Source organism: Acomys minous (genome assembly GCF_964271855.1).
Source record: "Acomys minous genome assembly, chromosome: 7".
Lineage (NCBI taxonomy): Eukaryota > Metazoa > Chordata > Mammalia > Rodentia > Muridae > Acomys > Acomys minous.
Window position 1 is genome coordinate 125,475,782 of NC_140488.1, and position 24,147 is coordinate 125,499,928.

General features: G+C 41.8%; 1 protein-coding gene across 15 annotated transcripts in view; it reads left to right on the forward strand.

The window, feature by feature from the left end:
* Positions 1-24,147, forward strand: part of SH3KBP1 (SH3 domain containing kinase binding protein 1) — a 360,074-nt gene that overhangs the window by 305,680 nt on the left and 30,247 nt on the right. For 14 of the 15 annotated variants that reach the window (XM_084788562.1, XM_084788564.1, XM_084788558.1 and 11 more), the window contains one exon: positions 19,342-19,427. In XM_084788562.1, coding sequence (XP_084644688.1) covers positions 19,342-19,427 — 86 coding nt within the window. Of the gene's footprint in view, positions 1-18,776; positions 18,912-19,341; positions 19,428-24,147 lie in introns of those variants that run through there. The other variant, XM_084788556.1, reaches the window with a different exon arrangement.

The window sequence follows — 24,147 nt, forward strand, 5'->3', positions numbered from 1 at the left end:
GAAAGTGCATAGGTAATTTTAATATGAAAAACTACTTCAAAAACCATTCCCAGGGTTAACTTTTAAAACGGTGAGTGCCAAGCACAGCGGTGGCTCACATGTCACTCAACCTAGCCTCTGGGAAATGAGGTGGGAGTAATCAAAAGTTTCGGGCCAGGCAAGACTGTTTAGTGAAATGCTAAATTAAGGGTGAGAGGAACACCAAAAAAAACAAACAAAAAATTGAATGATGAAATTTTTGTTTTACCTGCTGCCTGCTGCAAGCTCATGAACACTGAGTGGAGGAAACAGATAGTACCCTCAAGCATAAGTGATAGACATGGGGTCTCAGGAAAGGGAGGGAAGCACAGCTCCAATGAGGAAATGAGGATGTTTTTCTCTAGGCTGAAAGTGTCACCTCAGATGTAGTTGGGGTCTTGGGGATCTCTCAGTTATTATTTCATGGTACATTAAGCTAGTTTGTCCACCTTGTGCCACCCACCCAGTCAAAAGGGTGCTTGTGATCCAATGAACATTCTATCCATCCTGTTTTGATAGTTGATCGCAGTTAACTTCTTATATCTACATCTTGGTGAGGGGGTGGGGGCGGTGCGCGCACTTGTATACACAATAGTATGGGGTTATAGGTGTAATAGTTTCGATTACCAACTTAATACTCATAAAAACAGATTAAGAAACCTCTTTGATCAGAGAGCCCAAGACTCTGCAGAAGGGCCCAAAAGAAAAGAAAAGAAGAAGAAGGAGAAGAAGAAGAAGAAGAAGAAGAAGAAGAAGAAGAAGAAGAAGAAGAAGAAGAAGAAGAAGAAAAGACTCTAAAAACTTGCTGGAAAGAAGCAGGTCGATATCTGCTCTAGAAACTGACTTGAGTAGAAGGCAGAAAACCAGAAGCCTGAGCTGCAGAGCAGGTTCGCCCACAAAGGAAGAGAGATAGAGGAAAGCTAGCTAGAGGTTAGACAAAAACAGATTTTTGTCAGTCCTTACCAACTCAGACAACCTAAGTCATAATCAGTTTTCTTATTCGCCTAAAGAATGGGGAAGTTAGAGGAGGCCTTTTGCTCTGAGGGGAGAGAGAAAGACTGATTGTTTTTTGCCATACTGCTGCCTGCTGCAAGCTCATGCTCACTGCCTGGAGGAAACAGGTAGGGCCCTGAAGCTTACGTGATAGACGTGGGGTCTCAGATGATAGGGAAGAAAGCACAGCTACAGGTGTTACGGAGAAGTCAGGTGAGCAAGAGTGACGCGGGAAAAATTGAGAGTTGAAAAGGGGGTACAGGAGTCTGTGACCAGAGGAGAGATTTATGCTGTCTTAGAGATGAGACCTATGGAGAGGCACCTATCTACAGTTCACATTGTGTAAGGCCATGGTTGTACGTGGCTGAAGATGAATGAATGAAGGGGCAGTGTTGGAGATAGATCACCCAGGTGACAATCGTAGAGCGAGGCAAGAGAAGAGGGAGAAGGCTAGTGTTCTTTAAGCTAGCATCCTCCAAAATGGCTATTGCTGTGTTTGAGAGGTTGATGACAGTCTGGGATAAAGATTTAGCAAATTGCTAGCAGATAGTGTAGACTCCAAAGGATAATGGGACTTTTGAAAAATGGTGGGAGGTATGCTCTTGATAGTGCGATGAAAAGACTGCTGAATTAACCTTCAATTTCTGTCCAGTGTCCAGAGGTGCTAAGTTAACAACCTTTACTTTGGCTTGTGGCTGAGAGTGTGAGGTCAATGCAGGCCATTCAGTGAGGAGGTGATGGATGTAGGGGAGTTGATGACTAAAGCTCAGATCTCCCAGAGGATGCTGTCCATTGGCATGGGATGTGAAAGAGAAGTGGTCCTAGAAGTTTGACATGGAGTTGTGATCAGAAGGTCCAATAACCTCCCAAACCAGTGCTACTCTTACTATGGCTAAATACCTGCACAAAACAGAATAAGACAGGAAGAACATATTTTAGCTCAGGGTTTGATAGGGTTATTCCATGATTGTTTAGCACATGTGCTTAGGCAGAGCATTGTGGCAACAGGACTGTGGGAGCAGAAAGCTGTTTACTCCATGGTGGACAGGAAGCAGAAAGACAGGAAGAGATGAGAATATGAAATAACTTTCAAAGGCACACTTTCAGTTGGCCTATTTCCTTCAGGAAGATTCCATCTCCCAACTGTTACCACAGCCTACCCACACTATCAGATGGGAACCCGATGTTCAACCCATGAGCCGTTGGGCACATGTCATACTCAAGCCATAACAATGCATACGCTACCTATGGAGGACAAGAAGCTCTGCCAAGAAGATTGTAGCACAGGATAGGGCAGTTCAGGAGCCCTGGATCTTCGAGAAATGTGGGCAATAAGTGACTGAGGGGCCTTGAGACATTTTGGGCTAAGGCAAAGATTACATGTACCCAATATAAACTAAATGCTTGGGGAAAGGTTGTTATGTCTCTTGAGACAAACTTATCAGCATAGAAGTTAATGTTTTTGTCAGATTGACTAATGTATCCTGGTTGGTTCTGCACCTGGGTTACAACTTAGCAGGAAATAAGCTTCTGGGGACTGATTGGCATGAGGTGTGTATTAATCTCTGTGTCTACCAAAGGAAAGCATTAAGAAGACCCCTTTTGAATGCAAACTAGTACAGCCACTTTGGAAATCTATCTGGTGCTAGCTCAGAAAAATGGGAATAGGGCTTCCTCAAGACCCAGCTATTCCACTCCTTGGAATATATCCAGAAGATGCTCCAGCACACAACAAGAAAATTTGCTCAACCATGTTCATAGCAGCCTTATTCATAATAGCCAGAACATGGAAACAGCCTAAGTGTCCCTCAATAGAAGAATGGATAAAGAAACTGTGGTACATATACACTATGGAATACTATTCAGCTATTAAAAACAAGGAATTCCCGAAATTTGTGGATAAATGGATTGAGCTAGAAATGATCATAATGAGTGAGTTAACCCAGAAGCAGAAAGACTCAAATGGTATATACTCACTTATATCTGCATATTAGCCCAAGGGGCATGTCCCATGAAAGCCTTCACTTACCAGGAAACTGAGACAGAGGGGAGGACATTCTAGTGGGACTCTAGATGAGAGAAGCATGGGAGAATGGCAAAGTAGAAGGATCCAGAGGGTCCTAGAAGCCTACAAGTAGAACATTATGATAGGCAGATTTGGGCCCAGGGGTCCCACTCAAACTAAGGCACCAGCCAAGGACAATACAGGCGGTAAACCTTAAACCCCTACCCAGATCTAGACAATGGACAGAACACTCTCCACAGTAGAGTGGAGAGTGGGATATGACTTTCTCACATACTCTGGTGCCTCACATTTGACCATGTCCCCTGGAGGGGGAGACCTGGTGGCACTCAGAGGAAGGACAGCAGGTTACCAAAAAGAGACTTGATACCCTATGAGCATATACAGGGGGAGGTAATCCCCCTCAGGAAGAGTCATAGAGGAGGAGAATAAGGGGAAAATAGGAGGGAGGGAAGAATGGGAGGATACAAGGGATGGGATAACCATTGAGATGTAACAAGAATAAATTAATAAAGGAGAAAAAAAGTAAAAAAAAAAAAGACTGGCTTCATGGCAGGTTGTATATCCATAATTTATGGTAGAACACATGAATCTGCAGTATTATCACTCACGAACTTATACAAATATTTCCTTAATAAAGCAGTAATTCAGAAAAAAAAGAAGACCTCTTTTGGTGTAGTGAACCAATGGTATGAGTGAACCTATTGATTAAGAAGGAAAAATTAGTGAATGAGTACATGTAGATATCTTGTGCATTGGCCTGTAAGATATGTACCAGGCTGCTGCCTAGGTCATCAGCTTGCATTTAGATTACTTAAGTGCTTTGTTTTGAAAATCTGCAATGATACCTTAAGTGATTGTTTTTAGCATTTTCTTTCTTTTCTGCAAATTGAAATGAAGATATATCTTTTTTAAAAATTATTTTTCAATTATTTTTAATTATGTGTATTCAGTGTGCTTGTGTTTGGGTATACTGGGTAGTTTTATGTCATTGTGACAAAAACTAGAATCATCTTAGAATAGGAAATCTAAATTGAGAAAATATTCCCACTAGATGGGCCTGTGGGAAAACCTGTGGTGCATTTAATTGTTTGATGATTGAGGTGGGAGGACCCAACTTACTATGTACTGTGCCACCCCTGGACAGTTTGTCCAGAGTGGTATAAGAAAAGTGGGTGCCAGCAGCAGGCTGGAGCATTGGCTCTATTGGGGTCATGAAAGCAGGAGAGCTGCAAATGTTCCTAACCAACTGCAGCACTCAGGAGAGCAGGCCATGCACCTCACCTGGGCAGCACAGTAGAGCTGACCCTGGATGTGGGGGTTGTGGATGAGCCATCCCTCACGGTGTGAGTGTGGGAGAGACAGCTCTGCCTGTCTTCTGAGCTGTGTCCTGAATGAGGGAAAGATACCCTCCTCTCCCCCTTTGTCCCTCATCAGCTATGACAGGCAGAACTGGCCTTGGAGTCATGAGAGTAGAACTGGCTATGTCCTTCATCGGCAACAACACTTGGGAAAGCAGATGCTCTACTTCACTTGGGCAGCAGGGTAGGGCTGGCCTTGAATATGGGGGTTGCTGGTGAGCCGGCCCTAAGGGCATGAGAGCAGGAGAGCTGGTGAGCTTACCAGTTCAGATACCTCTCAGGCCTAGATCCAGGACTTTGAATTGGCCCATCCCACCATCTACCCCATTGATGAACTGCTGGAGTACATGAAGGGGCTGATGCTATAGATCTAAAAGTACAGAATCTCCATGACTCGGGGCAAGAACAAGATATCCAAGAGGGGTCTCAGTGAGGTATAGATAGAGTAGCAGAAGCCAGAGGCCTTGTACCAGACCAATGGGTCATTGCAATGAACATTTGTAAACAAAGAGGTGTGTACAAAAAGGTATACTGTGGAACACACTGTGACACACTATAGCTTCCATGGCAAGATATTTTTCTGTGTTGTTGGGGAGGTTGCAAGGCTGGAGGGCAGGTAGAAGGGGAAGGGGAGATGACAGGGATTGAGGTACAGGATATGAATTTCACAAAGAACCAATAACAGGGTTTTTTTTTAAGTAGATGAACAAGCCATGGGGAGCAAGACAGTAAACAGCACTCCTATGGCCTCTGCTTTAATCCTAGTTGCCAGGTTCCTCTTATGATTTTCCTGAATGATGGACTCAAAGCTGTAAGATAAAATAAACGCTTTCCTCTCCAAGTTTCTAAAGTAAGGTGCAGAAAGTATTTTTATTTTATTTTATGTGTATGGGTGTTTTGCCTGCATGTATGTCTATAAACTATATGCATGCAGTGCCCATAGAAACAAGAAGAGAGCATTGGATTCCCCTGGAACTGAAGTTACAGATGGTTGTCATTTGCAATTTGCATGCTGGGGATAGAGATCAGGTCCTCTAGTGCTCTTAACATCTGAGTCATCTCTCCAGCTTTGTGTAGGGAGTTTAAATAAGCCACTGTGTATCAGACCCTAACTCCTTGCATGAAAACTTTAGAGATATCACCAAATCTGTTTGCCTTTTTCTCTTCCTTTGAATGAATTCAATGGAACAATTTTCCCATGTAGTAGAAAGCAGGTCATGTTCTGGATCCTGTGAGGAGGTAGAATCATGGACACCCTCAGACAATAGACCAGAAGGCCACCAGGAAGTAGAAACATACATAGTATCCCCTAGAAAAAGTGTCAGTGTCAGGAGGAGGAGGCTGGGAACAGAGAGATGGCAGTGGATATCTGATGTGTTATGTGCTGACTGAACTTATTTGTATATGCACTCTTCTCTCTTTCTTTCCACCCACACTTAACAGTGAAATGTATTTGCTGCAGCAAAACCCAGAAGTAGTGATAGAGTTTAGCCCTGACTGGGCCACATTGATTTTCCTGCCCCTGGGTAGCCAGAATAAAGCAGTGAAACACTAGGGAGGATCAACACCATACAGTGCCATTTGGTTTCTAGCATGCTTCTCCTACAGCTATTTTCTTTGCAATGCTCTTCCTCTAAGTGGCACCCTACAAACAGTTCTCACAGTTGTGCAATAATAAGTTACGTCTCCTCCTGACACTGACAAGGATATGGGCTCAGCTTCTTTCAAGCCCCTTGCTTGCCTTTGAAACACCAAGATGGGGAGTTATAGATGAAGTCTGATGATACCATCCTTTTGCCCTTCTGGGTCTGCTGGGCTTGTGATGCCCTTGCTGGGCTCTGGAGGGAGGCCTACTTCCAGGTGTCCTTACAGAGTCTGCGTAAAGACAAGAGATTAGGAGAGAGATTGAGTGAGAAATGCCCTATCACCTTCCAACATGCCTTCACCTTCTATAAATAGCAGAGCTTGTTTGTGTTCATCTGGGTGAAGACATGCTTTTCAAGGAGAGAGCTGCCAAGGAAATCACTCTGGCTGTTGGTTCTTGTGTCCCTGGCATTACTTGGGCAGTCCCATACTTCAATGGGGACTACTTTTTAAACCCCAAAGTCTGTGGTACCTGGGACATGTTTTGTTTATAAGATAGGTTGTGTGGAGACTCCAAGATCTCAGCAGGACATTTGGATGTGTACTTTTGGGAAAGGGCAGGAAGCCCATTCAAGTGCTGAATAAAGGAAACCTGTCTTGTCTTCTTGATGGAAAGGCCCACCCCATATTGTGGGGCAAAATGATCCTGAGGGATGCACTCCACATTTGCTGCCTTCATGCATGTTGTTAGTTCCCTTTCGGTCACTACTCCGAGAGAAAGAAAAATCCCCTAAAGAACAAAATATGTGCATGTGGATGCTCCTTTGTATTATTGCCATCTCAAGTATGATAGGAAAAGACAAAGCTTGGCATCAGGGATCTTCCATCTGGTTCCTGCTTTGCTATCAGTCAGCTTCCCGGCCTTGCACCCAATGAGCACACGGGACCTACAAGCAGAAGCCTGTAACCAAGTGGGAAGTTGAGCTGGCTGTCCCTACCCAACATTCACAGTCAAAGCTGAGGTCTGAGATGCTAAGCAGGTAGCCAGGAGAATGGGAAAAATGAGTTCATTTGCTGGCCTAATTTGCTTTCTGTTGCTGTACCACTGAACAAGGTCAACTTGAAGAGGGAAATGCTTATTTGGCTTAAAGGTTATAATCCATAGCTGGGAGGTGATAGTGAATGCCTTTAATGCCAGCACTCAGCAGAGGCAGGCGAATCTCTGTGAGTTCAAGGGCAGCCAGGGCTACACTGAGAAACCCTATCTCGAAAACAAAAGTTATAATAAAGGGAAGCTGATGTTGAATCCTGGATGCAGGAATTGTAGCAGAGACCATGAAGAATGCTGCTTACTGACTTGCTTCCCATAGTTCGCTCACCTTCCTTTCTTATAGCATCCAAGACCACCTGCCCATGGGTGGCACTGCCTATAGTGAGCTGCCCCTCTCCTCCCATCAATCATTAATCAAAAGGATTTGCCTGCAGACCAATCTGATGAAGACAGTTCGTCAGTTGAGATTTCTTTTTCCCAGATATGTGTAGGTTTGTATCAAGTTGAAATAAATTGACCAGTATACTACCTTGAGCTTTTGCATCTTGAGGCACCATTGGACTGAGATGTCGGGACAAGTAAGGAGTGTATATATGTTTTACACTAGAATGGGATGGTGAGTAAGATTGCCTAGTTGAGAGAAAGAAAGAAGACAGGATACTCAAGCAGTTTCTCTGTGATCTCGTTTTTAGCACGTACAATCATCTATACGAAGTCACAGTTCCCAGGTGGGATGAGAGGTGGTGAAAATTAGAAGACTCATCTTGTGTGCCGTAGTCATTGCCTCCACATGGGAAATAGGGCTTTAAAATTTTTTTTATAACTAAAGTTGTTTTATTTTTCAAAAGACATTCTGTAATATTGTTCGTGACACCTTTTTTCTAGTATAATTTATTCAGATTACATCCAGGTTAATTTTTAAATTTTTATTAATTTATTCAGATTACAACTCAATTATTATCCCATCACTTCTATCCTCTCATTCCTCCCTCCCTCCCACTTTCACCCTATTCCCCTCCTCCCCTAGGTCTATGACTGAGGGGTGTCTATTCCTTCTCAGCTCTGCCCCATCTCATAATGTTTTTAGGTATCTAAAGCTGAAAGATTTGCATTATGGTAGCACATCTTGCTGAGGGAAAGGGGGATGCTAATAAAATCACCATTCAGACTTGAAATCTTGTTCTGTAGGAACTGCTCTTGCTTGTTTTATCCCTACATAGCTCTAGAAGATTGGTTTCTGCTTGATGGGTTTCTCTCATAATGCTGTGCTATCATAGATTTGTTAGTTTGCTTCCTTTGGCTTCCTCTTGCACTTTAACACTGTTTCCACCCCCACATGTCTTGGCTTAACTGTCCAAGCTTGAGCTAAATTAGGCCACACCACTGGCTGCGTTCATGTTTTCAAAAGTTGCACACTGTTGTACATCTTCCACATCTTCCTCTATGTATGAGTCCGATGTCATATCTCAGGTCCAAGTGGGATGAATAGGTCACACTGGGTATATGGGGTGTTTGTTTGTTTGTTTGTTTGTTATTGGCACTTCTTTGTTTGTTTGTTTTTGTTATTGGTACTTCTTAACTTGGGAAACAATAATTATTTACCTACCTGGGAGTGACACAGATATCTTGGTATCATTGATGACTTGCTGTCCCCAAGGCCAGATGTTCTGCCCAAAAGAACAAGAGGCTGAATAGTAAAATAGCTTCAGTGGAAACAGGAGGATCAGAAGTTCAAGGTCATTCTTGACTATATAGAAATTTCTAGGCCAACCTGGGATACATGAGATCCTGTGTCTGTTTGAGTGAATAAATAAGTCAGCTTAAAGAAATGCTATTATTAATAAGTCTCTGCAATTAGACTTAGTAGGTTCAAATCTAGATCCTGCCACTTTAACACTTTGGAGACTTTTTCATTGGCAAGTGACTTTCTCTCACTATATAATGAAAGACAAGATATCACAGGGGCAGTTCCTCAGGAATCGGACTGTTCTAGCAGAATATGAAAATGTGTTGTAGGGCTCTATGACCATAGAAGCAGGATTGGACAGAAAATTAAGTTATTATAGTGTTTAAACAAGCACCTGTGAGATCCACAAAGAGCACTGTTGCTAAAATGGTCCAGTTGAGTTGTCCCATGTTGGATCTATTTCCTTCCTGTTGGAACCCTTGAACTGCTCAGAGCCTTGCCTGTGATTTAGCTTCCTTGTTCAGGAAAGCAAGAGGACTTCTGTTGTGTCCAGTTACCTGTCATCCCAAGCATCAAACTAAAACTTCCAAGAAAAATATATAGAACCAGAATCATTTTGATTTCAAACATACTTTTTAGCTCCATGTTCATTTTTATTAGTCCTTTTTGAGAATGTTGCACAATGTATTTTGACCATATTCACTTCCCTCAACTCTCAGATCCATCTCCCTTCTCTAGCCACTGAATTTTGTGTCCTTTTTTTTTTTAATAACCCATTAATTCCAGTTTGGGCTGCTCTTGGATGAGTGGCCTCCTGATGGAGTGTGGTCAGCCTGCCCAGGGCTATACTCTTAGAGAAAACTGACTCTTCCTCTCCTAGCAGCTATCAAGTGCCAATAGGTGCTCATCCAGGGGTGGGAATTCATGGTCAACTCCTTGCTGAGATTTGCTTTGCCTTGAGTCTTATGCATATTATCACAATGGCTATGAGTTCACATATGTACATGTCCTGCTATGCCAGGAAAGCACTGCTTCCTTGTTAGTCATCCCCCGCTTCTGGCTCTTACAACCTTTCCTTACCCTCTTCCATAATGAACCCTTAGAAGGAGGAAGCATGAGCCTGGGCAGCCTTGTTCTGGTGCCTTTCGGTGATGGTGCTATGTATAGCCAACCTTCTGTGTTCTCCTTTTATTTAATTATTGTTGGAATAGAAACTCAACAGAGAGAAACTCTGGCAGGAGCCAGTAAATGATGAAAGGGTGAGCTCGTTTCGCTTCTTGAGAGTTCAGTAAAACCCTTTCTGGAAAAAAATGGTACCCTTGTGTTGAAGAGACTGTGGTAGAATGGAGACCATCAAAAGCTGCATCCTCATTGGCTGTCAGCCACTATAGACATGTGCTTCAGTAAATTTCAGAAATTCTGCTATTTCTCAGAACTGAAATTCATTAGCATTGTTGTAAAGAGGCTATAAATATAGTGAAAGGCATTTACAAATAGACATTGTAAAATGCTTACACACCCACAGTCTGAACGCTGTCAAAACACCAGCTGCAGCTTCCCCTACTTGGAAGGATCAGAACTTTTTTTAAACTACACCTACTGTGTTTTCAAAATAGGCTTGCTTCTGGCCCTAGATAGAAGAGCATTTCAACTGAAATCCATGTCTAGCTCTTGGCATGAGGGATCAGAGAGTTCAATTAGACAGAAGAAGCAATATCCCAGCCTCCTTATAAAGGGTGGCCTGTGTTCTAGAATCTGGGAAAAGGCACTGGGAATATTTAGTTTCTATTCCTTCAGGGTGGTTCCTTGTGCCTCAGCCTATAGAGCCTACAGATGAATCTCAGAAATATGAAACTATCCTCTTAGGCAGAAGCCCTCTAAGGCAAGGGTTCGCTGTAGTTCACACCAAATGTCATTTGAGAGGAAACCACCCTAACAGTTGGAACATATTGTTTTTTTCTTTTATCAAACCATCAAACAGAGGTCCTGAAATTGTGCATAGAGCCTCTAGTGGTTATAAAAAATTTGTAATATTATTTTTATTTATATTTTATTCTATCATTTTAGCAGTTGTGAACCCCAAAATGACCTGTACAGCAAAAGTTCTCCATTGATGGCCACTGTGGTAAAATGTGTTCGGTTCTTTAGGCTTAAAGCTATATTAATTTGCTCAGTTTACTGTAGCAAAATACCACAGGCTGAGTAATGTAAACAACAGACATTTATCTTATATTTGTAGGAGTATTGTACTAGGAGAGAAGACATGAGAGGATTCTCTGCTGCATGACATGGAGAACTGGCTTAGTGGTTTATGACCACTTACTTCTCCTCCAAAGAACCCAAGTTCAAATCTCAGCACCCATGTCAGAAAGCTCAGAGCCACCTATCATTCTAGCTCCAAGGACTCTTACACCTTCTTCTGGCCTCTATGGGAGTCCACACACACCCAGAAGCCACTGCCAGAAATAAACACATAATATAAATAAATATTTTAAAATTCTCTTTTGCAGATTATGTAGGGATCACTGGGTTTATATACAAGTATCAAATATTGTGACAAAATCAGGAATAGAGGTGTGCTGTGCAACAACCAAGAGAAAACAAATGACGGGTCTCTGAATACTAAAAGTCACTTTTACTCAAGCAGAGTAGGAAGGGACATCCAGATTTGAAGGAAAAAGGAGAGGGAATTTGGGGCTGGGGAGATGGCTCAGCAGTTGGGAGCACTGTCTGCTCTTCTAGAGGTCCTGAGTTCAATTCCCAGCAGCCACATGGTGGCTCACAACCATCTATGATGTGATCTGATGACCTCGTCTAGCCTGCAGGTGTATGTGCAAATAGAGTTCTCATATGTAAAAATAAACAATTTTTTAAAAGTCTGAGAATTTGAGGACAGCTCACAGAGCCATCTTGCGCCCCATCCTTGTTGTAATTTCAACCATTTCTCTAATGTTTGAATTATGGACCAAGATGGAGACTTTGAAGGAGTTGGAGAAGGTAGAAGAGGGAAGGAGAAATTATGTCCTATATACAGTACTCACAGGTGAAATTCTTAATAAAAAACAAGATGACAAAAACAATTCTACAATTTGAATAGATTCAGCCTCTTGTAGCTTAAAAACTAGTCTTCCATCCTGTATTAATTAATATTTATATTATTAATAATTATAATGAAAATAGGAAAATAAACAAACTCTAGATGGCCCTTTGGAGGTAATCTTGCCCAAACTAGCTCAGCAGTCATGCTGATGAAGGACCCATGTTCAGGAGAGATTAAACAACCTGGCCAAGATCATACAGATACATACATTAGTGAGCTCAGATGTAGTACTCCCGGCTTGTGTGTGTAAGTTTAGGATTCATAACTTCACACATCTTGACTGATTCCCAGGAGAAATGGCTACATTGGACCACCTGTGTTCAAGACAATTATTAATCAGTTTGTTGGGCAAAGACCAGGCTATGCCACCTTCTACTATGAAAGCACTGTTGGCTGTATTTGTGTAACTCTCTAATCAGTACTGATAAAGGAAACTTGATGTTTCATTTAGATTTGCTTATTTTTATTTTCTTTGTGGGCATGTTTTGCCTGCATGTATGGATGTGCACTGAGTGCATACCTGGTGCTTGTGGACGTCAGAAGAGGTAATGTTGGTTCCCCTGGAATTAGTGTTATGGATGGTTACGACCTGCCCCCTGCAAGAGCAATGAGTCCTCTTAAGTGCTAAGCCAGATCTCCAGTCATATAATAAATGCAAAATGTAAATAGAAGAGAAGGGGACTGGAGAGATGGCTCAGCAGTTACTAGTACTTGCTGTTCTTCCAGAGGACCTGAGTTCAGTTCCCAGCACTCATGTCAGGTGGCTCACAATTGCCTATATCTCTTCCTCCGGGGAGTCCTAAACATACATAACATACACACACACAGACAAATACACATACACATGAATAAAAAGTAAATAAATCTTAAATATACGTGGAAGGAAAGGGTTCCCTATAAACTTACTCTGAAGACAAATGCAATTCACATTTTTTTTAATTCTTGCCCATACTTTACCTTGATTCAGCTTGATTTTTGTCCATCTTATACAAGTGCTGTCAATAGAAGATCATAAAACCATATAACTTAGGAAAAATTCATCTATTGTACAAGTGTATAATACATTCCCATTTCAGAAAATTTGGCCAGTGCTCCTGGACTCCACAGGTATTTTTTTTAGGCAATGAACTGGGTGATGAAAATCACTCATCAGACTTCTCAGGAATAGCTACCATAAATATTCTCTAGTCTTAAAAAAGAATTCCTCTTCCTAACACATAAGGGAGGTGTGTGGGTGTATGCATATTGCTGTGTGTGTCGCTGTTAACCTGCCTTTGTTCTCTAACATTGTAATATAAGCATTCATTCTTGTCAGAATAAACCTGTTTATAAGTGTCATTTAAATACCTCATAAAATCCCATCAAACGTCACAATTTATTCAAGTGTTTCCCTAGATGTAAAATATCCCATTGGATTGTTTTCATTTTTTCTTCATTGTAAACAATACAATTCATGGAAACCATTTATTGCAGACCATTTCTTTCACACAGTCCAAACTATGGCTCAGACCTGGGTTCCAAGCATAAGAATACTTAAAATCTACACCCTAGTTTTAAAACTTAGTTTTAGTTTTAACTTAAAACAATTAATTTTATCCTGTGCCATTCCACAGAGGGTCTGAGTAACTTTAAGGTTTTCATGGGCTAGCAGGTGAGATAATCTGGGAACTCAAAGAAAGCTCTATATGGATGGGCAGAGGAGACATTGCTCAAATGGACAAAGGGACAAAGTTTACTTAAACAAGAGGAATAAATCTTGGTAATGTGCCACACAACATGGTAATCCCAATCAATAATAATGTGTTGTGTATTTCAAAACAACTAAAAGAAAGGATGATTAAGTGTTTTCACCACAAAGAAATGATAAATATGCTAAAGAGATAAATATGCAATGAGATGATAGATATGCTAAATAACCTGATTTGATCAGCCTATGGTGGATTCATGGATTGAAACTTCACATTGCACCTTATAAGTATAAACAATTACTGTTTACCTGTAAAAATGTTTATTTGCATTTTATTAAAGTTTCTCTTCATAATCTTGATCACAGTTTTCCACTTTTCCACCTTAAAAATAAATGTGTTTTTTTTAATGGAATTTGTTGGGTAAAGAAGGTGGGCAGGAAAAGAGTTGGAAAAGAGGAAAGAATATGGCAAAATATGTTGCATGGAAAATTTAAGAAGAATATTTTTAGTTCATAAGACATAAACCTATAATTGTTACTGGTTTTGGATGGCCATAATGTGATAATAAATGTTATACCTTTCTTTAAAGAATAATTTTTAAAGTAAAAAGCTAAAAGCCTTGGGGTTATTGTTCATGCAGTAAAGTGCCCATGTGCAAGAGGACCTGAGTTCAGATCCCTAGCATCCATGCAAACCCCGAGTAGTGCTGTATGTGTCTGTAACCCTGGAGCTCATCGGCTAATGAGCTTAGCTGAATTCATGAGCTCCAGGTTCAACATGAGGTGCTGAGCATGGTGGTGCATGCCTTAAATCCCAGCATTCAAGAGGCAGAGACAAGCAGATCTCTGTAAATGTGAGGCCATCCAGGGCTTCATAGTGAGACCCTGTATCCAAATAAATGAATGAATGAATAAATGTATAAATAAATAAATAAATAGATAGATAGATAGATAAATAAATAAATAAGGCACAGTCAAGGAAGATACCCAATATCAACCTCCATGGGCACATGTACATACATGCATACATAACACACACACATATACCCATTCAATTGCATACACACATGCTCCCCACAAATATGTAAAATAAAACTAAAACTAAAAAGCCAAAAAAAAAACCTATATCCAAAAGAAACAATACATATAAAAGAATAAAATGGTTGAGTCATATAATAATGGCAAACTGCCCGAGCTTAATAATGAATGGGCACTGGAGTCATCTCCAGTCCCTTGAGATAGGCTCTCATTTGTAAGAAGTATGCAGCAGCTCCAAGATTGACAGTAGCCAAGATCCATCATGAAAGCACATGTTCTGAGGAAGCCAAGTTTTAAGGTACATATAACTAATTCAGAAGCAAGCCTCCTCCTCCTCCTCCTCCTCCTCCTCCTCCTCCTCCTCCTCCTCCTCCTCCTCTTCCTCCTCCTCCTCCTCCTCCTCTTCTTCCTCCTCCTCCTCTTTCTCCACAGCACCTCTCATATACCCCTCAGCTACCCACCAGAATATCAGACCACTGTGCCTTTGGATGGCTTTTGGAAGCCTCCCTTCCAGGATCCCAAGGGCCAAGTATGCCAAATTCCTTCAGATACACTGATATATTTACATAGAACTTATCCAGTGTTCCTCTGTACTTTTTGGCTTTTTATTACTTACAGTAATGCTTCGGTGTACACACTATGCTATGGTGTTATAGTGTATTCTTTAAAGGATGCTGGTAAGAAAAAAAAAATCTGTGTTCAACTTGTAATTCTCCCCTAAGTGTTTTCATTTCTTTTTATTTTAAATGTATTTTTTAAACTGTGTGCCTGCACACAAGCATGTGTGTGCACACACATATGAGTGTAGATGCTGATGGAGACTTAGAAGAGGGTGTCAGATTCCCTGGTGCTTGTGTTTCAGGTAGTAATGAGCCCCCCAGCATGGGTGCTTAGAACTGAACTCAGATCCTCTGCAAAGAGCAATACAATCCATTAGCCATCTCTCCAGCCTCCTTGTTTCTTTTTAAAAGTACAAGTTGATTTATTTCTTGCAATACTACGCACTGAACTCAGGGCTTTTTATGTGCTAGGCAAAAACTCTACTGCAGCACTATATTCCCCAGCACAAATGGTTTTTTTATTCTTTTTAATTAGAAAATAGTTAATTGTATGTATTTAACCGGTATAGTGTGACATTTTAGTATACACAGTGTGTGTCCATCCTATAATGGCATATTTGCCAGAATAATTGGCATATTTGCCACCTCAGATATGTATTGTTTATTTATGTTGGGAATATTCAAAACCCTATTCCCTGTTTTGAAATGTTCAATTAATTGCTGTCAACCACAGTTTCTAACCATTCTGCAACACATTAGAAGTTATTCCTATGTCCATCTGTGGCCCTTGATTTATTATCTTCCTAGTTCTCTTTTCTCTATACCCTTCTCAGGCTTTGATGATCACTCTTCACTTTTCTATTTGAGATTGGCAGCAGCCAAGGACAATACGTGTAGTAAACTTCGAACCCCTACCCAGATCTAGCCAATGGACAGGACATTCTCCATAGTTGAGTGGAGAGTGGGGTCTGACTTTCACAGGAACTCTGGTGCCTCATATTTGACCATGTCCCCTGAATGGGGAGGCCTGGTGGCACTCAGAGGAAGGATAGCATGCTACCAAGAAGAGACTTGATACCCTATGAGCATATACAGAAGGAGGAGGTCCCCCTCAGTCACAGTCATAGGGGAGGAGAGTAAGGGGGAAATGGGAGGGAGGGAGGAATGGGAGGATACAAGGGATGGGATAACCATTGAGATGTAACATGAATAAATTAATAAAAAAAATTCAAAAATATTTGTGTGTGGGTACATGGAGGTCAAAGGACAACTTTATGGAGTTGGTCTTTCCTTATACTTTTATGTGGTTTCCAGGGACTGAAATCAGGTTACTAAAATTTCATTACAAGTGCCTTTAACCAGCTGGGTGCAGTGGCACACACCTGTGATCCCAGCCCTCAGGGAGGCAGACACAGATGGAGAGCTGTGAATTCGAGGCCAGCCTGGTGTACAAAGTGTGTCCAGGACAGCTAAGGCTTTGAAAAACAAAATGAAGGAAAAAAGAAAAAAGAAAAAGAAAAGTGTCTTTTACCCATCTTTCCAGCCCCTGTTTTTTCCCCCTTGGGGCAGGGGGCTCTCACTATGTTAAATTTTATAATCCTCCTGCTTTCATTATGTATTCTGAGCTGTTCTCAGGCTTGTAATCATTCTGCCTTCACCTCCAAAGTAATAAATTATGTGCATGCACCACCATTGCCAGCTATATTTTTTGCTTTTTTGTACTATCAGTTTTAACCGGTGTAAGTTGTAGTTGTGGGCATTGTCCTGATTATTACTGACGTTGAGCAGGTTTTTATGTACCTACTGGCCATGTGTATATCCTCCTGAGAAATGCCTAACTCTGGCCATTGTGGTTTTATTGTTGAGTTGAACAGTTCACCGTTAGTTGAATCTGTATGTGCAAAACTGGTAGAAAGTTGACTACACTTGCAAGCAATTGGATGCCGAGGTCTTAATATTCAGAAGTTTTGGAATAAGTTCCCTCCATCCCACCACACCAAATGGCTTGGGTTCTGCCTGAGGCAGTGAGTGGCTTTAAGGGCCCTGAGGTTTGGTTGCCAGAGGATATAAAAAGGGAGTCTGAGATGACCCCTGGCTTGGGGACTCCAAAGCCTTTGGTAGTAAATCAAGGCTCCACCCAAGCTTTACAGTAGATCATGTTCTTCCTGGACTCCTGTTCTAACCTAGCTCTGAATAATCCAGCAAGTTCCATGATATGTATTCTAGAGCAGGCTTTATGCCATGTTATCCTTAGGGCCCAGCAGAGGAGGGAACATGACACCAAGTGTTCTCAGCTGTCTGTCCTCTAAGGAGGAGTAGGTGAGAGTTAGAATCAAGTGTTTCCTCAAGAAAAGTGAAATGTACCTCCTTCCATGAGTCTGTCACCACAGACTTTCATCTCTTAGAAGAAGAGCTGCAGGCCATTGGTGGCTGCTGAGAGAAGGTAAATCAGTCTTCTCCAGGGATGAGCCCCCTGATAAGTTAGCCAGTCTCAGGAGTCCAGCCCTAAACACATAGAAACAATACTAAATTATCTCAGCATCTTATATGTATAAACTCACACACACACACACACACACACACACACACACACACACACACACACACACACACAAACTCATATGGATGCACACACACATGCACGCAAATGTATGTACATAGTACAGTACATCCCTGCCCATGCTAAACTTGCCAGCTTGGCTCCTCTGGCTTCTCTCTGGGGACTTTAGTCCTGGGACCCTTGGTCACATAGATAGCCTCATATATACTTGTCCTTGCTCAATCCTACCCTCCTCTCCTTTTTGTCCTTTCTTTTCTTTCCTCATCGTGTGTGTGTGGGGTGTGTGTGTGTGTGTGTGTGTGTGTGTGTGTGTGTGTGTGTGTGTGTATGTGTGTGTGTGTGTGTGTATGTGTGTGTGTGTGTAGGTCAGAGGACAACCTCAGGTGTCAGTCATTGCCTTCTACTCTGAGTGAGATAGGATCTCTTCCTGTTTTCAAGCCTCCCCCACCCATCCATCGCTGTATTTGCTGATCTTAGCTGGCTCATAGACTTCTGGGAATTCTCCTGTCTCAACCTCTCATCTTCGCTTAGGAACATTTCAATTACTGATGGATGCTACTGTGCCTGGCTTTCTGTGGGCTATCAAATTTTGTACTCCGGCCCTCATGTTTGTGTGGCAAGAGACTGTGACCTGTGTTATCATGCTTTGTGGACCCATGGTGATCTCTATGTCCATCCCATCAACACTATGAGACTTTCCAGAGTAGGTGCTTCCCACCCTAACCCTCTCCATTCTCCAGCAGAGTAGGAATCAGACAGATGTTTAGGGGAATCTATCTGTTCCTGCTGTGTTTTGACTTCAGGCTGTGGTGACTTCCAAAAGCTGTGAGATGGGCTGTTTCTATTGCTTTGATAGGAACAACTTGGCTCAGCTCTTTTGTTTCATGGTAAGGATCAGCTTTTGGGTAACTTTATTTAGGACTCATCTCCCTAACAGGGCCAAAGAGCTGCCTTTTGGGGGAATACAGGGGTATCTCAGTTTAGTGTACAAAGTGTTTCCTTCCTTGTCTTGGAGAGTTATCCCAATCCCATATATGGACTTCCTCCAGCCTGGATTGTGAGACAAGTCACCCGTGTCATAATGGGCATTGAGGTTGGGTGGAGCATGACCACCCAGAAGCTATCTAATTTTACAGACTTGTGCTCCCAGTGCCAGCGTTCAGACTGCCAGATTTCAACTTGACACCTTGTGCCTGTCAACAGCCTGACTGATGCCTCTGCGGAAGCCCGGAATACCTTTTTTCTCAAGGTTAAAAGTAGCTGACCTTTGACAAGAAGCATTGGCTAAATTCTGTACTCCTTAAAAGGGAAGCCACCAGTTTGCCAGTGCTTATTTGGCCATGGGGCAGGAACAGGCCTGTGTTGTATCCTGTGGAGACACCGGGAGGGTTTGTGGCTAGAAGTACATTGGCAAAGGGTCATTATTAAAATAGCCATCTTAGAAAATATGTACAGAACAGAGGGACGTCCAGTCTGCTGGCCAGTTTCTACCACAGCCCGTGTGGCTGGACAGCTCATTGGCTCTCACTGCCTTCCTTTGGCTCCCTTCACAGGTCATAGTGCCATTGACCCCCCCCCACACACACACACACAGCACTGTCTTTAAAGTGTATGCAGTAAGAAAGTGGACAGAATGACAAGGGTACACACTGACAATTAAATGTCTGTTTTGAACGTAGGGGCGACAGTCCAAAGATTGACTTGCCGAGCAGCATACTCACTGGCATCCTGGATAAGGACCACTCAGACCGCAACAATGATATTGGTGAGTAAAGACATGGTCCTGCTTCTCTTTGTATTGTTAGAGTCGGACTCCAGGGCCTGCCTTGCCTCTTCAAGCAACATGCTGGGCTCCGTCTTGACCACTGAAATGCTAAGCTCTCAGCCTCTGCTGGGTTTTTTAGGTGTCACTGTTTCACAAGGAAAAGTAAGTGATGGGGATTTCTACCTGAAAGCAAAGTGCCCAGGCTTCTTGTCCTCCCCAGCCTTCATCACATTCCTTATAAGTTCTAGTGAAGGCCAATGGTGAATGAACAGTTTTGTAGAAGTAGCCACAGGCACTTACTTAGTTCATGTTTTCCAGCCTAGACAAGGGTGCAAATGCAAAATGTCAGGGTTCACTATAGAAGGGGCACTAAAAACTTTGACTTTAAGTTAAAATGAGCTTGGTGTGTGTGTGGTAATTGCCACTTAGCACAAAATGTGAGGGACTTGCTTTCCCAAGGTCAAACCAGCACTGAATGATAAAAGGGATGGGGGGAGGGTGGGGGCACAGCAGCTAAGGTCACTGTGAGTAAACAAAAGTCAAAGGCCCTTTGGGGGAGGGTATGTCTGGATGGATGTGAGATAACTGGCAGTGTGTTCTGGGTAATAACCCTCTTAGGATGCTAAGCCTCAAGTCCTGATCTTTTTTCAAGTGCAGTATCTTTTTGTTGTTGTTTGAGACAGGGTTTTTGTGTGTAGCCCTGGCTGTCCTGGACTCGCTTTGTAGACCAGGCTGGCCTCGAACTCACAGCAATCAGCCTGCCTCTGCCTCCCAAGTGCTGGGATCAAAGGTGTGCGCCACCAACACCCATGTCTTTTTATTTGGACCTAATGTCATAAGGTAGTGTTCTTCTGCATTCTATTTTAGAGGGCTGCATTTTGAAATTGTCCTTATTTTAATTAATGTTTGGTTGTGAGTTCATTATAGATTGACAGATTTTAGACAGTCCTAGGATGTCTACATACATATTATCCTCCTGCACGTTCCCTCTATCAAAATTATAGTCCTGTATTGACATTGACTTGTTGCAACTCGCCAATCTTATTCAGATTTGCCTAGTTTTACTGGTATGCATGCCTTTATAAGTCTCTGCAATTTTATTTTGTGTTAAGATTCATAATATCTCTGTCACTACCAGGATTCCTGTTACATATTTCTTTTTTCTTTCCTTTTTTTGTTTTGTTTTGTTTCAGCATTTTTTGGGGGAAGAGTTTGTTTTATTTTGCTTTGCTTTGCTTTGCTTTTTAGGCTGGGTCTCTTTATATAGGCCTAGTATCCTAGCTTCCTTTCTAATTGCTGTGATAAAATGCCCTAGCCCAAAAAAAAAAAAAAAGCAACTTAGGAGAGAAGGGCTTATTTTTAGGTCACAATGCCAGGCTGCAGTCCACCACTGTGAGGAAGTGAAGGCAGCAAATGACTTGAAGCAGCTAATTATATCCACTATCAAGAGCAGAGAGAATAAATACATGCATACTACCACTCAGCTTGTGTTCTCTGCTATTATATAGTTCAGGATCTCCTGAACATGCTACCAACAGTGGGTGAGTTTTGCCACCTCATTTAATTCAATCAAGATAATCCCCCATAGACATGCCCATTATACAAGCTTATTTAAACAATGCCTCATTGAGACACTCTTCCCAGGAGATTCAAGATTTTTGTCAAGTTGACAACTGAAATGAACCATCATACTGTGGTAGCCTAGAACTTATTGTAATAATAATAATAATAATAATAATAATAATAATAATAATAATAATAATAATAATATAATCATAGTAATTATTATTATTTAATTTTTATTATTTTTATTTTTATTTATTAAATGATATTAATAATAATAATAATAATAATAATAATAATAGTATTCTTGTGTCAAGCACAATATTCCTGCCTTCACCTCCCAAATCCTAGGATTACAGGCATGTGACACTATATCAGGCTGTTGTTGCTCCTTTCTTACCATGCCCACCTTCCTCTAATCTGCCCACTCCCAACATCTGGCAGTTATTAGTGGGATTGATTTGACATAGAAGATAGATTTCCAGAATCATCTGTGTTGGCCACTTAATTTAGAAACAAATGCCCAACAGTTAGCAGGCCTTACAAGAGCAGCAGAATTCCTGACATGAGCAGTCTTCTGGCCTGCCTGATGTGACTCCCAAGGTTGGATACTGGTTTTCTCTGAATCTGCTAAAAGAATCACATCTTTTCAAGCTACTCACTTGAAGTCTCTGGTCTTATCTTGTGAGGCCTTGTGTGTAGGATACACACATCCAGCCTTTGAGAATTTGTCACAAAGGATAACCTGACAGTTAAAACAGGCCAGCTGTAGGTTTTGTTTTGGGTAAAAGAGCAGGAAAGAGCAGAACAATGAGTAGCTGATTGAAAGGTTGGATTAAGTTATCGTTCTCCCAACGTGGTTTGGTATTGAGCCTGTGTTTTCAGCCAGAACAACTGATTGGTGAGATACTGGTAAAGATTTCAGGTGGGACTTCACACAGGAAGGGAAGGTGTTTCTCTATCTCTAGAATGCACAGTGCTGTGTGTCTTGCTTTTCTAAGAGCACTTGTCTTTGACCCTTGCTTTCTCTGGGTCTGGAGTTGTCTAGGATGGCTGGTGCCAGAGTGTGACCAGCATGTTCTCTAGTCTGGCCAACTAGTTTAGTAATATTGATCACATGGATGGGAGAAGAATTCCTCCACGTGCTTTTCCCATTGTGGAAACTAGATCCCAGTTGTATTCCAAAACCCAGAGTGGTGGTGCTGAGGGTTTTTTCTGCCATTTTTGCCAAGAAGACACGAATCCCGGGAGACTGCCACTGCCCAGGTTAACAACCTTAAGTGTAGACTATTTGAATTTCAAGAAACGCTGACAGGCAGCTATGTCACCAACCAGGAAATACTGGAATATCTACTACCCAGACACCCTCACACATGCCTACTTCTCTGCCTCCATAAGATACTGGATAACAAATGAGATGACCCTGGAGGTGTGAGTAAGCGACAACTGAGTGGAAGAACATAATATTTATCAGGATGTGCTGGGACAAGTTCCACAAAAGAGCACAGACTTGTCTGTATCTTGGATTTGCTTAGGCAGAGGTGGAGCAGGCAGGGAAATCACATGGGGAAGTGCTAGCAGCTTGGTATAGATAGATCAGCCTGGCTGTAGTAGAATGTTTGTGCTGAGTAGAGGAATTGACTTGAAAATGTAAGTAAGGATCAAATTGAGTTTAAGGGGGGTGGGTTTCTAATTTGTTCTAGAGAAGAGTAGAATCTATTGGTGGTGGTAGCATTGAAATGATGTATCCAACTTCCAAATTAATACGCTAAATGCTGAAGAGCTTTATGGGACCAATCAGATAAAGGAAAGCTAGATGTCAAGTTGGGTGGGTTTAGTTAAGCACATTGACTTAGTGATTTTTCCAGATGCCCCATTTCAGTGCTGGATGGAGACCGAAAGTGGAGGTTAAAAGATTTAGAGACAGGCAGGGATTGGAAGTAGAGGTTGAGTTTCCCATAAGCACTGCTGCAGTGGGGGAATGTGGGATTGGTGGCTACAAGTCTGAATTTGAGTGCTAGAGCTGTTGCTTCTGCCAGGGGTGGCTTCCTTACTTAGGTTGTCATCTAAACTGACTTCCTTATCTTGTCTTCCAGAATTATGTCAAAACCACCTGGTGAACTGCAAAAAGATAGAAATGTTTATATTAGTATTGTTGGCTTAAAGGTGTCTTCTGGACTAGGAAGATAAAGTCTAAATTTACCATAAAGAAAGAAGATTTAAAATTTTTTCAAAGGGGGTGATGGTGGAGAATTATCTCTGGGTAGAAAGGACCTGAGTGAACCCACATAGTAGACATAGTAGCAGGGATCTGTAATCCTCGTGCTCCTCCAGCAAAATGAAAGGTGAGATAGGAGAATCCTCTGATGCTAAAGCTGTTCCTGTACACATAGTGGGGACCTAGGGAAGACCCTGCCTCAAGCAAGGTAGAAGACAAGGTTGTCCTCTGACCTTCATAGATGCACCATATTGGGCAATGTATGCCCCCACCTAAATACACATGCAAGTATGCACATGCGCATGCAAACACACACACACACACACGCACATGCACACGCACACACACACACAAGGTGTATACACATACTACTCTGACATACCACAAAAAGATTGAAAATGGGTGAGATGAGCCTAGGGGTGAAGACTATGTATACCCTCACAAAATTCACATTCAAGGAGAAAAAGGGATCTTGCAACTTCACAGAAGTAAAGGGAGAAGCAGATTTTTAAGCAGCATGTCGTTAAAGTGAAAGGCAGAAATGCCCTTTGCAGGTGGAATGGTCAAGGAGAAAAAGACGGTGCAGAGATGGGTGGCTCTCTCCATGGCTGCTTTTGTAGGATTCCATTGCCTTGAACCAAGGAGGACATTATTTGTACCAGAATGTTTTTTGTCAGTGATTCAGACAATTGAAGCTGTCCGAATGTGGGCTGCAGTGAATAGCATAATGCAACCCTGAACATCATTAGAAACCATCAGTTTTCGCTATAAATAAATCTGTGTTTCCTCTTAATAAAGCTGTAATTTAAAATTATTATAATATTAAATTAGAGAACATGGCCTTTTCAGATCTCATGTGGGCAGCTCTCAGCATCTGTCAGCCAACGATAATTTAGAATGAAATCAATTGGTCCAAAACTAAGCTGTTGATGTCAGATT